At 37.1% G+C, this 14,834-nt stretch overlaps 1 protein-coding gene across 3 annotated transcripts in view; it reads right to left on the minus strand.

Annotated features, from left to right (window-relative positions):
* Nucleotides 1–901: 901 nt before the first annotated feature.
* The window catches only part of LOC117140198 (aminopeptidase N), a 64,662-nt gene continuing 50,729 nt past the window's right edge, over nt 902–14,834 (minus strand). For all 3 annotated transcript variants that reach the window (XM_033302982.1, XM_033302981.1, XM_033302983.1), the window contains exons 10-13: nt 10,981–11,164; nt 10,732–10,928; nt 10,349–10,663; nt 902–1,222 (exon numbers count right to left, since the gene is read on the minus strand). In XM_033302982.1, the coding sequence (XP_033158873.1) occupies nt 964–1,222; nt 10,349–10,663; nt 10,732–10,928; nt 10,981–11,164 (955 nt within the window). In that variant the 3' untranslated portion in view covers nt 902–963. The remainder of the gene's footprint in view (nt 1,223–10,348; nt 10,664–10,731; nt 10,929–10,980; nt 11,165–14,834) is intronic.

Raw genomic sequence — 14,834 nt, forward strand, 5'->3', positions numbered from 1 at the left:
TAGTCGAGGAGAGTACGGGAGCTAGTCACGCGGTCAGGACGCGGTGGTCAGTGGTCCGTGGTGGGCGCAGGAAGAGCGTTGGTTTAACTCTGAGCTAGCCGCTGCAACTCGTAGCGAGCAGAACCAAGGAAAAGAGTTCGTCACACCATTAATCAGCTGGGCCAAGTAGGACATAGAATTTTTAACATTTCTTATGAATATCGGATAGCGGATTTTAGGGATCAGAGTGGGTGTGGACAAAACGTTTTTGGCATATCGATTGAAATTGGCAAGACTGATTTAATCCAAACTAATTAAATCATTTCTCAAAGGTGTGGGCGTTGTGTGTGCGGTGTGTGTGCGTTTGAGTGGACGTGGCAAAAAGTATTTAAGCAACTCGATGGAAATTTACAAAACTAATATAAATATGAAAAACTTGCAAAAGTGTGGCCATGGGAACATGGGGCATCAAATTTGCGCTGCGTCTATGTCTCTAGAATCTGCTTGCTTAATCTCAACCTCCAACCTTATTTAGTTCCTGAGATCTCGACGTTCATGTCGATATCTCTAGACAGGTCCAGATGTACTCGGCTATTGATCTTGAGCAAGAATACATCTATACCTTAAATGGTAGAAAACGCTTCCTTCTATGAGTTACATTCTTTTCAACTAATCTATTATACCCTATTACTATACATAGTAATATATACCCCACTACTATATACATACAAAGTTTTTATTATCGATAATAAATTTCTATAAAGTCGCTGTTTACTCTACCAATATAAGTTCATCATGAATCGGGCACTATTAGGCTGACGTACTACTTTCAAAATTAATAACAGTTTTTTATTAATATTATATACATAACCTTCACCTTCACCACATGTAGGCCATATGTAGAAAAAAAAAATGATGAGAATGAAGTCACACAAACAGTATTTTTATTCGCAATTATGAATCATACCTTATACATTATATGCATTAGTTTACATATGCGTGTTTTGGGGCGTCAGACAAATAGTGGTCAATCCACTCTTCTATTACGGGTATATTTTGATTACTCCATTGAATTTCTTCTTTGATATTTCGAAGTGACTTCTCTATAATGTGTTGTGCACGGCCAAAATGTCCATGATGCTTATCGTAAAAATTTTTAACCGAATCGTAACCTTGTTGAGTAGAAAACATTCCCGTTGCAGATGAAATAAGCTTGCTCCAAATATTTGTGTTATTATTAAACCTTGAACGAAATGTAATTTATTTAGTTAAAAATTTGCTTTACAATACTGTAAAATATTAAAAACTGTGGAAGGCATTCAAATTGAAATTGGCTGTATGTGCCCGATCCTTATGAGTGATAACCCAATCGGAAGGTAGCACAAAAACTGAAGTCATTGCTTACTTAAAGAACAGTAAATTGTTTATAAAAAAAGTAAATTTGAAGTACAAGCCCAATTATAAAAATTTGGGCCTAATGTGTCTTCTAAAAAGTAAATTCAATTAATGCTAGAAAAAATTTGCGTACGAGTGGCGTATAAGCAAATACTCTAGAAATTGAAATCAATACGCCATAAACTTTTAAAATCCTTAGGCGTCATAAATCTTTCTAACGATCGGCGGCGTCCTAATAGTAAATATTGTCCATTTTCGTGAGGTTAAATATAAAAATAATTTACGAAAATTTGTTAAAGAATTAGATGATCAGACAAGTATGTTGTAAAATGAGCAAGTACATTGAGTGATGCATTAGCTGATTCGCGAAAAACAAACTGTTTGTCACGTTAAGTTAACATGATATTTCAACACCCCTTAAATTAAAACAAACTGCCCAAGCTGTACGAATAATTGAAGAACGATCACAAATTCATTCCTATAAGTTTTAAAAATTCTGAAACAACGATGAAATTTAAGAACCAGCAAGTCAAACAACATGTTACTCATTTAATATCCAAGTGGATAAGCCACAAAATAATTTTTATCAAAGTAGATGAAATTACCAATGGACACATTAAAAAAATTTTAGACTATAGCCTCGGATGAATATATTATGTATATTCTTGATCAGGATCAATAGCCGAGTCGATGTAGCCATGTCCGTCTGTCCGTATGAACGTCGAGATCTCAGGAACTATAAAAGCTAGAAGGTTGAGATTCAGCATTCAGCCTACTCAAAGGTCCTAGGGCTACAAACCGCACAAAACTGCCACGCCCACATTTTTGAACCAATTTTCGATATTTTTTTCAATTTTATTAGTCTTGTAAGTTTATATTAAATTGTCATAGAACTTTTTCCCACGTCCACTCTAGCGCCCTAAAAGCACCCAAAACTACCACGCCCACATCTTTGAAAAAGTTGTGGATATTTTTAAAAAATTTTATTAATCGCTTAAATTTCTATCGATTTACCAAATACTTTTTGAAACGCCCTAAAGCTACCGAACCGGTCACGCCCACACTTTGGAACAATTTTGAATTTGTTTCTTATTTTATTTCCCAATATCTATCGATATCCCAGAAAAATGATGAAATTTTACGTTGGCCTTCTTACTAGCTAAGTAAGGGGTATCTGATTGTCGGGGAACTCGATCATAGCATTCTCTCTTGTTTTTATTCACGTTGGTTCTTTTTCAACTATCGTTTCTTCGTAAGACTATACAATTAATCCAATCGATATAAGTGCTACCTAGTATTTTATTTTAATACACATCATACATTCGGCCTACCTGGCTTATGATCGACCTCGATCTACAATAATAATACTATGGTATGGTTTACAACTATTGTCCAATCTCTATCTTGCTGGTTCAAATAAACTCTTAAATGGTAATTGCTTAGTTAACAATCAATTAAATAATAACAATAAACAATTAAACTAGTCCTCAATGTATTCTTGCAATTCGTCAACTATAGAATAAATAATAGAATTCTTAAGTACTACTATGAATAGAATTATTAATGGCAAACTCTCCTTTTTTTAACAACTTATAGCACTGCCTATTATCTATTGGCTCAGATAATTTACCTTTCCACAGCTTGGAAAACTATGGAGTGTGCGATTATGAATGGTTCTCGGTACTGTGTATATTATACACTGTACAAAATGTATTATAATGTTTCCTACTTTACTTTTTGTAGCTGGGACCAATACTTTCTTTTTAAGGCCTTTTTAAATTTTTAAATTTTTTCAGCATCAAGGTGACGCAATTTTTCATGATTTTTCTCCAAGTGCACCTAATAATTCAATTTGTCGCGGAAAGGATAAGTTGGCTGTCGATAAGTAGTTAAGTAATTTGTCACCGATAGAGGGCACTCGGATTTTGTATTTTAATGTATGCGTTTTTATCGTTATTATAATTGGTCACATCGATTTAACTAAGAATTAAGCTATACTTGGCGCGTCAGATCAGTTCGTCTGACGATATCCAAAAGTGAGGGAAGAGAAACTGTGGTACGTAAAATTTAGAACAGATATAAGGTCAAAATGTGTAATGCCTTGCAAAACTGTATTATTTCCCTATAGAATAAAACCATTTTCATTTGTCTAAGCCAATGAGCGTTTAAGGCATTCCCTGGATATTGTCGGCGTCCCGACACAACTAGTTCACAGCGTCAACATGCGGCATATATTAAGTCCAGCTTTGTGAATTATAGAATAATCATAGTTTTCCATTTCCAATGACCACAACGCTATCTTGGGGTTTATGGCTTTCCTACTCAATGTCTGCACTAAAGAATGCCAACTTTTTACTATTTTAAAATGCCTATGCTCTTAAAAGTCTGGGTTTTATTTATCGCTTGGGTTTCTAACTCGAAACTTTGATACCTAAACTCAGCTGCTTTAGTTTTACATGAATATAACGGTACTGGATTCATCTTGCCATCGTCTTGTCTCTGCATAAGGACGGCACCAAAGCCATGAGATCCAGAGTCTGTGTGAAGTTCAGTCTCACGATTAGGGTTAAAAATCGCTAATACTGGAGGATTTGATAAAACGATTTAAACTATTTAAAAGCTTTTAAATGGTTTTCATTAAGGGGAAATGGGCCGTCTTTATTTTAATAAATCGGTCTCGAAATTTTTGAAAAGGATAGTACAAAAAGCCTTCAATATGAGAAAAATCCTAAGCATAAGTGAAGGGTGTTTAGAATTTGCGGCACGGGGAATTTTTAAACACATCAAGGTTTGCTTCTATAAGTGATATTCCACTACGGTTGATTTTATAGCCAAGGACTTCACGTTGATGTTGTAAAAATTAATTTAAAATTTTTTAGGTTAATCTCTATGTTGTTCTAACTTATACGATCTACTAATTTTTTTTAAGATTACTAAATATTCCTCTACAGTTTTGGTAGCTATCACTTTATCATAGATATATACTACTATCTGTTTGTTTTTAATAAAGTCTACTTCTAATACGTCTAATACTTCTGTAATAATTCGTTGAAAATTGTCTGATCTATTTTTAAGCCAAATGGCATTCGTAAATATTCTTGTTGCTCTTGAGGTGTTACGAAAGAGGTAAAAGGTATACTCTGCGAATATACGCATCTTGCCTTCTGAGTACTCTAAGATTTTTCCAATTAACGAAAGTGGGAAACTATCTTTTACTATTCGCTTATTAAGTCCTCTATAATCTACGCACATTCAAAACTATGGCAGATGCATAAGGAGAATTTAGCTAATTACATTATTTTAAAGAAGATCATCCATTGTTTCAAATACTTTCTCTTTTTCATAATATGACAAACGCCAAGGTGAGCAATGGAATGGTGTAGTATCTGTAACTCTAATAGTCATTTGATAAGTAGGTGCGGTTTTATAATCTAAAAATGGTTAAATAATAAGTTTTTACTATTTCTCTACACTTTTCATTGGCTTTTTTTCCGAATTCATTCCCTTTACTAATTAGTTCCTTCGATATATCCTAAATAGTTACTAAAAAATTGTTCGTTTTTAACTGATTATTTTCTTGATAACTATTTATATCATTTTATTTATATTATTATATAAATTTACTTATATTAATTTCCTTATTTAAAAAAAAAAGAGATACACAAAATATGTTATTACTGTCGTGAACATCAGTCTTATTCGAAAAATTATATTCCGTATTTCTTATTTGTTTCTTATGGATTGATTGAACTTACATTATTTTCATTGAATCTCGTCCTAGTATATACAATGCACTAAATTCTTGCAAAAATGTTTGTTGTCCGTATGGTATTTACTTCTTTGCGGTTTTAATCTGATATTATTTGGAACTTAAGATTTTTGAATAAAACTTACTGGACTTCCTTTGTCGACCAAACTTAAAACAGTAATGCAACTCTCTTCACCATAATGAAATACTAACTTAACAGATTGAACATGTAACGCGGAATGAGTTCAATGAGTAAAAATAGAAAGATAAGAGAGAACAATGAAGTCACATAAAATAAATTTACAAACAACCATTAAGTGAACAGAAGGAAAAACATTTGAATTTAACAAGCTACGCTCGTGCGCCTGGTACGGCATGGAGGGGCACACTAATGTAGCCAAAATGAGTCGGGAATGCGGGCACACCACACCTCGGCAAACCGCTATATAATGCGGACCGCAGCCCTTCGAAAGTCACATCACTCCAGCCGGTGATCAGCAACAGCACAACTAGCAGGACCCGAGGCCGGCCTCTCAACCAATTTTTACTTTGGTAGACCTGTTCGGCCTCTCAACTATTCTCACATTGGTCCATTCTCCCCTAGGTGGACCTGAAAGGCCCCTAAACCATTCCCCACTTACTAGTAGACCTCTCCAATTTTTGTACCGTCCACAGAAATTGGGAACCTCGCTCGAAATTTGAGTTCGGCCAATCAACCAGTACGGCAGAACGACCTCGGGGCCGAACAACATTCAGATCCACACCGAAGACAGTCTTCGGATGGAGAATTTTTTGTAAAAGATCCAATAACTAATTACTAATAATTTCCTCGTCTTCGCCTCCGGGAATGGGTCTCAGTGACGACCCTCTTCTTCGCGCAGTCATGGTATTTCCTGACTATGTCAGTTGAAGCAGGCACCTTCTGGTCTCATGGACGTCTGCAATCGCTTTTTATATGCCCCAATTTTCGATAATATAACATCGTACATCTGTAGGTTCTTGTTGAATGTTTATTGATTTGGTCATATGAACGTTACTCGAATCATTCAGATTTACAGAAATGCCCCGCTAATCACCTATCTTTACTTTGTCATAGCTTCTTACGCAATTCATCCAATGATTCACAGTAGGCTAATTGTGAGCCCATTCACAATTGCACGAATTACATCAGAATCCGCTAGAATTGTTGTGAAATGCCACACATAGCGATGTAATATTGTGTATCTTCATCAGGCGATTTTTGTCTTGCTTGTTTATTTTGATCATGTCCCACGCCGTCACTTTTCGTTCAAAATATCAATTCTTCCATCAACTTTACATCGGCATCAAGTTCAGCAACACGCTTGCGAGACAGGTACGGTTTTTCTAAGTTGTTTAAATGTTGCATCTCTAAATATACATATTCATTATCTCATTTGTTGGTTCTTCATCTGCTTTAATGGTTTTAGCTAGGCTTGTCGCTATGGTTGTATTTTTATTCTCGCCCATTACACTCTTAAAGGCGTTGCGGAGTAGAACTATAGTCGCGTCTTCACCAAAATAAACTGTTTCTGCTTTTAATGTGTCAATTAACATGGGTTTTGATTTTTTAAAAATAACATTATATCCCATTGTAATCCTGCTTTATTATTATTGTCCCACACCTGGTTTCTGTATCAATCTTTTTAAGTTTTTTTATTTACGTTGTTTCTCGTTCAAGATCTCGATTAAAACTCATCGCTCTCGATCACACTATCGTTTTTTCTTAAGACTTTACAATAAATTCTATCGATATTAGACACAGGAGGGACAGGAGCTCTGCAGAAAGATCGGAGCCCGAAGTCATAGTAACATAGGCAGAACAAGAGAACACCGAGATGGAATGAAAAAAGAGGCACAAAGCGGACAAAAGGGTGGAAACGGAGATCGTAGACCGAGAACGCGGCTGGGGCAAAAGGACAAAGGAATAACTATCCCATATATATATCATCCCACGCATATACAGGAACTATAGAAGCAAAATAAATCTGTGTACGCGGAGAGTGCTAACAGAGCTTCAAAAACTAGCCGAGGAAGTGGAGGAGATAGAGGCGGCGGAAAAAAGTGCCGGAACCAGCCAATCAGCACAGCAGCAAGTCAGAACGGAAATATGCATGCGATGTGGAGGCACCGTACATGCGTCACAAACATTTAGTAACCCGCCAAGATTATTTTGCTGTGTATGGGCAACGAAAAGGAACATTTGAACTGCGATGGATACCAGATGGTGGCCACAATAGAAATCGGAGAACAAGCGGAAGGACAAAGGTAGTTATCGACATAAGAGCATCACGAAGAGTTATAAGCAAGAGCCAGTCCCAAGAGCTAAGGCAGCAGGGCAAGTGGACACAAACCAGGACGGAGATTACGCTCGGCAACGGAACCAGACAAAGAACGACGGGCAGGTTCGAGGCAAAAATCCGATTTGGAGAAAGGTTGTTTACAATATCATTCATGATACTGGAAAGGTTGTCAGGTGGAATCCTGCTAGGCATAGATTTTATGGCAAGATTTCACTTCGTACTAAGGTGCGGAAATCGGGAGCTGGAGATATCAGCGTCAGGAAAGGACGATGGCAGTGAAGACAAACAAGAAGGGAACACCAGCACTTAACACTAATTGTATTTCAGAACTGACCACAACACGAAGTACTAAACCAACACAACACAAACACTAATAAAAACACAAGTCATGTCGTTACGCCACCCAAAATGGGCAGAGAAAGGAAGTGGGGCACGCAACGGCCAGAAGGACAACCGCCTATATCGAGAGGCAACGGGGGAGCCACGGCAAAGTTCACGGGAGCAGTCTCCGTGAAACAAAGCCAATAACGTTTAACACAACAAGCATTCAGCAATGGGTCGTAGAAATGGGGACCCGCTTGACCGTGGCACTCCAAGTGCAAGAACAACGGATCAACTGTTGTCTTCCCCCGGACCAAAGCATCTCACCGCCTCAAGAACGGACCCTGGACTTCACATCAACAATATCAACCCATTTCTCGTTAAAAAGCAAATTGATAATACCTTAACGGTGACACTAAAGAATGAAAGACACTTCGTAATGACTCTATTTTAATTAAAACAAAATCAAACGTATAAGTTCTTAAGCTGTTGTGACTTAATGCTTTTGCTCAACATTAATATTTCCGTAAACATACACTACTATCTAAACACTACTAAAGGAAGAATTTACTCAAATGACTTCAGAGAAATTTATGATAAGGATATTGCACAAGAATAAGAATCCAAACGTGTTAATAAAGTCCGAAAAATAATAAAAAGCTCCCTTAGGAGACCGGTCTCATTATTGTTACTTCCAACACCCTTTTTGATTATGAGTGATTGTCTACTAACGAGCTCCAGTCAGAATTTACATTCCATTATTAATAAAATGCAACAACTGCTTCAAATACGGATCCCTTCACAAATTCAACGAATTATGTTACAACTGCGGTGAAGAACATCAATCGCAACATTGAACAACTGAAAGCCATCACAACTCGGCCAGCAGGAACTGCCCTTTCTTCATGAGACAACAAGAACTCCTGGCCATTAAAAATTTACACAAATGTGACAACAACCCAGCTCATTCTATTCTTAAAGGCCGCTATTGCGATGAAAGTCCTCTTCTATTTTCATATATCGCCAAGAAATCAAATTATGAATTGAACAACTTAAAAGGACCTCAACATCTCAAAGGACCTGAACTAGAAATCCAGTGACTAGAAATTAAATTCTCAATCATCCAACTTTTCAACTGGATCTCAACAACTCAATGCACCCGTACTTCCAATCACGAGCAATCCAAAAATATCAAAACATTTTGTCAAAGTGTGGGCGTGGCTTTTGTGGTTTTGGGGCGTTAGAGTGGGTGGGGCCAAACGCTTTATTGCAAATCGATAGAAATTTACAAGACTAATAATAATGTGAAAAAATATCAACACATTTTTTAAAAGTGTGGGCTTGGCAGTTTTGTCCGTTTTGAGGGCGTTAGACATGGGTCAACAAACTTGCGCTGCGTCTTTGTCTCTAGAATGTAAGCTAAATATCAACCTTCTAGCTGTTGTAGTTTCTGAGATCTCGACGTTCATTTAGATGGCCAGATCGACTCGGCTATTGATCCTGATCAAGAATATTTATCCTTTATTTAGTCGGAAACGCTTCCTTCTACCTGTTACGTACTTTTTTTTCTTTTAAATCTAGGAGTAATGGGTATAATTATCTTAACTCTTAAAACATCTGTTATGATCCTGAAACTACTACAATGGAACATGAATAGATACCGGAACAACTACAACGAATTACGAATCGCAATGAATTGATACACCCAATAATCATCTCATTTCACGAAATTCGCATCACTAACAAACCAGAAGTCCCGATCCCAGTTAAAAATAGTTAACAGGAGACTTCAACCCCGACAAATTACAGAAGAGGAAGAACTCTTGGGAGATTCATACGAAACCACGGCATCAATGTCCTGAATAATTGGCAGACAACCTAATTTTCCACGCACAGTACAGCATTAAAAAGAAGAGGGAAAGCTGCATCTGCTCCGACTCCCTTTCCACAATAGAAGCGATTAACAATATAAACAACACAACATTCTAAGCCTCTTCGATCCGCAAAGTACTTATTAAATATGTACTTATAAATATGGAAAGCATACCTTGTCCTGCACCTGCCTGAACCCACAAAAACTCCACTAGCTGAGTAACGGGTATCTGATAGTCGGAGAACTCGACGATAGAATAACAATTATACAAGAACGTTCAGTAGAATAGTGGTTCTGAATACACGGCAGGAAATTTATAGGAAATAACGATATTATTAAACGGACCCTATCATCGAATTTGAGAAAATTATGGGCAATGATTAATTGCGTATATGTACCCGTTATTCGTGGTGTAAAAGCGTGTAATAGATTCGTAAAATAGTATGTAACACCGACCGTACGTAACCGTACAAAACTGCCGATCCCATTCTTTTCAAACATGTGTTTATTTCTTTTTCTTCAATTCTGGTATACCAAAAACATGTTGGCCACGTCCACAAGCTATCCAAAACTATCGACAGTCCACAGAGATGTAAATGGTGAGAAAGTTAAAATTTCACATCATCCAAATGGCTTTATACTACGAAATTGTGTCATTAATTAATAATAAGCACTATTTTTTTTACTTTCAAATTAAAAAGGATCACTTACTCCTGATGAATATAGTCCCAATTATTTGACAGAAAATCCAATAGTGTCGTGTATCCTATGGATCGAGAAGTAACCATACTAATAATTAACATTTTGTCGTTATCGGAAAAAATTGAAATATTTTTGAGGATGGCCATTTCAAGTAGAATAATAATTTTATCTTGCTGCGCTGGACATCCAGCCAGCATTTTTAATAAGTGGGTACGATCACTCTGAATACGAGACTTGGGAAACTCGCGTATACGATCGAGCCCAAACATCCATTCCTCCATAGAGCCCCACTTGAAAATTGAACAAATGAACTCGTTGGGAACCCTAAATAAATAAATTATTAATTTTTTGTATACTCATATTTAATTAACTTAAAATTCCAAGCCACTTACGGAGTTTCAGAGTTTGGAAAAGAACTGTTGATCCATATATTGAAGGCCCTTCTTGCTTCTTTAAAACATGGAAAATATCCAGCTTTACATAAAAACGATGTAGTAAATTTACGGAGTTCAGTTGTATTTATGTCTTCGTTAAAATGTGCAGTTCCTAAGTATTCATATAATGGAGCTAAAAGTTCTATAATGTAAAGCTGAAAAAACCGTTTTAGATTATATTTTTGTATTACATTATGTTATGCTCACCTCAAACTTTTTATTAATTGATGATTTTTCTAGACGTTTGCCAACTTGGTCGAGAAATGTGAATACTGGACTCCAAACAATATGATTACGTTCATACTTTAAAAATAATGTTACATTAAGAGCAGTGGAAAAATTAAGTTCACCAGCATAAGCTAAGTTCCAGGCGTCATGCAGTAGTTTTGCCCTTAAAATAAATGTATATTGTGAATTGAAAATATAATATTATATCCGACTTGAATTTGAAAATTTGTCTAAATGTGTGTTAAAAAACCAGTCGAGTTCCTCGACTATCAAATACCCCTTTACTCAGCTAGTAGAAATGCGAACGCGAAATTTCGTAACAACTTTTATGCAAAGATGAGAATACAATATCTCCGACAAGGACTTTTCAACCCAAAACATCTTAATTAGGACAAATTAGGAAATATTGACAGCGACAACATATTAAATATCAATTCATCGGCCTGGACTGGCGCGAACCAAATACAGTTAAAACACTACTAAGCAGAAAATTATCCATACCACTAACATTACACTCTAATCCGACATGAATGGCTATTAAAAGATAATTTAGATAAATATAGATACATATGTACATATATCAAAGAAAACAATAAAGACTTTAATCAAGAATTCAAAGAAGTAAATAATTAATTCATTAAAAGTATCATACATAAAACCAAACCAATATGCAATTTTGTTTCAATAATTGGCGCACACTTAAATAAACACATAGATCAAAACAGTATGTTTATCAGGAATGTATCTGATACAACCATAGAGCAAGATTGTCAAGTTTCAAATAAGATTAAGATATGAGAAGTAGTGTTAAGCGGAAACTACATGGAACCAAAAATTAATCTAACCCCATTGTATACACCTTATGAAAAATATCAGCAGCTATTACTCCACGAGTAACGTGTGGAATAAAAAGAAAAACTCTCACCCCAATCAATAATTCGTTATCATTTTTAATCCATTTAAAAGTCCCCCGCAGATCCAAAGACCAAATATAAGCAATCAGACTCCTCATAAATAACCTTTTATAACAGCAACAGATGCCGCTGCAGACCTCTTAGTGGTCGAGCTGAGGCGTGCCTCATTCAACTTTTTTTTTTTTCATTTTTTGCTTATTTATTGAATCTTCCCTTCTAACAATAAGTTTTCAAATCTTAATTTAAACTAACTAAATATCATTTTATGAATTTTATATTCTCGTTCCGAAGATACCATGGAGCTCCAGCAATGATTCTCAGAATCCTTGACTGTGCTCGCTGTACTATGTCGATGTTGCTTCTCGATACGTTGCCCCATAGCTCGGAGTCATAGGTCCATATGGTATGTATAGGGTGTATAGAAATGGGAACAGAACATTTCCTTGAGGCTTTCTATAGTATAAAAGCTTCTATAGTACAATCGCTTAAAGTGCTTGAACTGCAAGCACTAAAGTGCATCTAACCGCGAACACTCTTTTATATAGGTAATCCTTTAGAAGCGTATGTATGTTTTGAGGCAGCAGTTTGATTATTTAAAACATAAGTCCATCCAGCCATACTTGTGCAACGTCTAAGAAGAGAGCTGTGCAATATTCACGGTGTTCAAAGGCAGTGCGAATTTCCGTTGTGATGCGGTAACCTGTTCAATGGCTCCATGTTCTGCCCGAAAACCAAATTGGTGCGAAGGGAGTGTGTTTTGAGGTGGGGGCTGATGCGTAGCAGCAGCACTTTTTCAAATAACTTGGATAGACAAGTAAGTGAGCTTATTGGCCTGCATGATGATGGCTGTGTTTTGTCTTTCCCAGGCTTAGGGATCATAATTATAATTGATTTCTTCCACTTTTGAAAGAAGTAACCAATTTTAGTTGAAGAGCGTTTAAGAGCAAGCAGATTCGTAGAACTGCACACATTGGGAGCTCGTTGATCATTTTCGGGCTTATTTACCATAGTCGTAGCTGGGCGATTTTCCAGTCTTCAGTTTCTCTTTAATGACTTTCGTTATCTCGCTTGGCCGAAATTCTACAGGATCTTGTGGTGCTAAGTCAGATGCAGTTAAAGGCGGGAGAGTAAATGAGTTAGTGGCTGGATTTGATTGAAATACTTTTTTAAGATGATCAGCGAAGACTCTTGCTCTGTCCGTGTCACTGCGAGACCAGTTTCCGGTAGAGTTACGGAGAGGTACAACCGTTTCTGTTGGTGCCTGTAGGTTCATGTGGTCTTTCCACAACGAGTTCTTTGTGCCTGTGCGAGTGAGATTCTCGATGTACCTTAGTTGTGCGTCCGCTTCTTCTTTCTTAAGCGCTTTGGTAAGTTTTCGAGCAGCTGTTTTTAATTTACTCTTTGCGCCAGGTGATCTGCCACTCCCTTCGGTGTCGTCGTTTTTTAAGCACATGCAGGTCAATATCTCTACTTGTCTTGTTAAACTTTATACTGTATACATGGTTGTCTTGTGGAGTGGACGCTTTTGCTGCTGCGACAAGTATTGATTCTATATTATAAAAGTATATTAAGTATTGATTCTATGGTATAAAAGATGAAAGACCATACCGGACAGTGATCAGATGCGAGTTCTGGTAGTGCCTCAGCTGTAATCATTGATTGGGATATCCTTTTTGTGATGGCAAAGTCAATAAAATCTGGAAGCTTCATGGGATCTACTGGCCAGTATGTAGGCGCTCCCGGGGAAACATAGTTAAGTTTGTGTTGCGGTTTGATGATTGCGTTGTACAGCTTTTTTCCTTTAGGGTTCGCTATCCAATATCCCCCGTACATGTGCTTGGTATTCCAATCGCCAGCTGCAAGAAACCTTTCACCAAACGAGTCAAAAAGTGTTGTGAATTTTTCCTCAGAGATTGTGAAGCGATGGCATTGGAGGTTTATAGGGGTACATTGTAAGCAGTCTTCTTGCCAATTACCAAGAAAGTGGTGCTAAATTCGCAATCTTATTAGTATACCAGTGTCTTCATGGGCCTTGCCATCCGGGTGATTCGTAAAGTAAAATGTATAACCTGGTATTTAGAAGTTGTACTTTTAGGTAAGGTGAGTCTCTGAGAGTCTCTTGCCAATTACCAAGAAAGTGGTGCTTAATTCGCAATCGTATTAGTATCCCAGTGCCTTCATGGGCCTTGCCATCCGGGTGATTCGTAAAGTAAAATGTATAACCTGGTATTTAAAAGTTGTACTTTTAGGTAAGGTGAGCCTCTGAGAGTAGCATAACGTCAATGTTTCTGTTGGCTAAGAACTGAGCAATTTATAGCTTGTGCCGCGAAACGCCATTAGCGTTCCAGGTAGCTATTATTAAGGGAGTCATTATCCTGTTTTAGCATAAACGAGCATTTGAATAAAGATGTTTTGGTTCTTCATAAGCTCTTACATAGTTTCTTCCATGAAGGTCATGAAGTCTTTCATGCTTTTCTACATCGAAAGCATAATCGCTTCAACGCCAATAGGCTGCTTTTGCATGTTCTGTGTGTTTATTCGTTTCTGCTGTTGGTACTTGGATCCCAGATTTTAGTACACTTGCAACGGAAGAATTTGGTTCGGTGGCTGGCAGACGAAGGAATGTTAGTTGTAGTTGGTTCCATTACTTTGTGAATTGTTGGTGTGATACGATCCTGAGCTGAATCCACTTGTTTGTTTAGGCGACTCTTGAGTTCCTTGTAAACAATGCATCCTCGCCAGTTGGCTGTGTGTTTTTCACCACAGTTGCTGCATAACTTAATTGAACTGTAGGGTGCAGTACGCTTTGGTGTGGCCATATTCGTAGCAGTTGGTGCACTGCACAGGTTTCCTGCGCTTGTGGGCCACTTCTACAGTTATTATTCGGTGCAGTAGATACTGCAGCTATATATAGGATGT

This window comes from Drosophila mauritiana, chromosome 3L, assembly GCF_004382145.1.
Source record: "Drosophila mauritiana strain mau12 chromosome 3L, ASM438214v1, whole genome shotgun sequence".
Classification (NCBI taxonomy): domain Eukaryota; kingdom Metazoa; phylum Arthropoda; class Insecta; order Diptera; family Drosophilidae; genus Drosophila; species Drosophila mauritiana.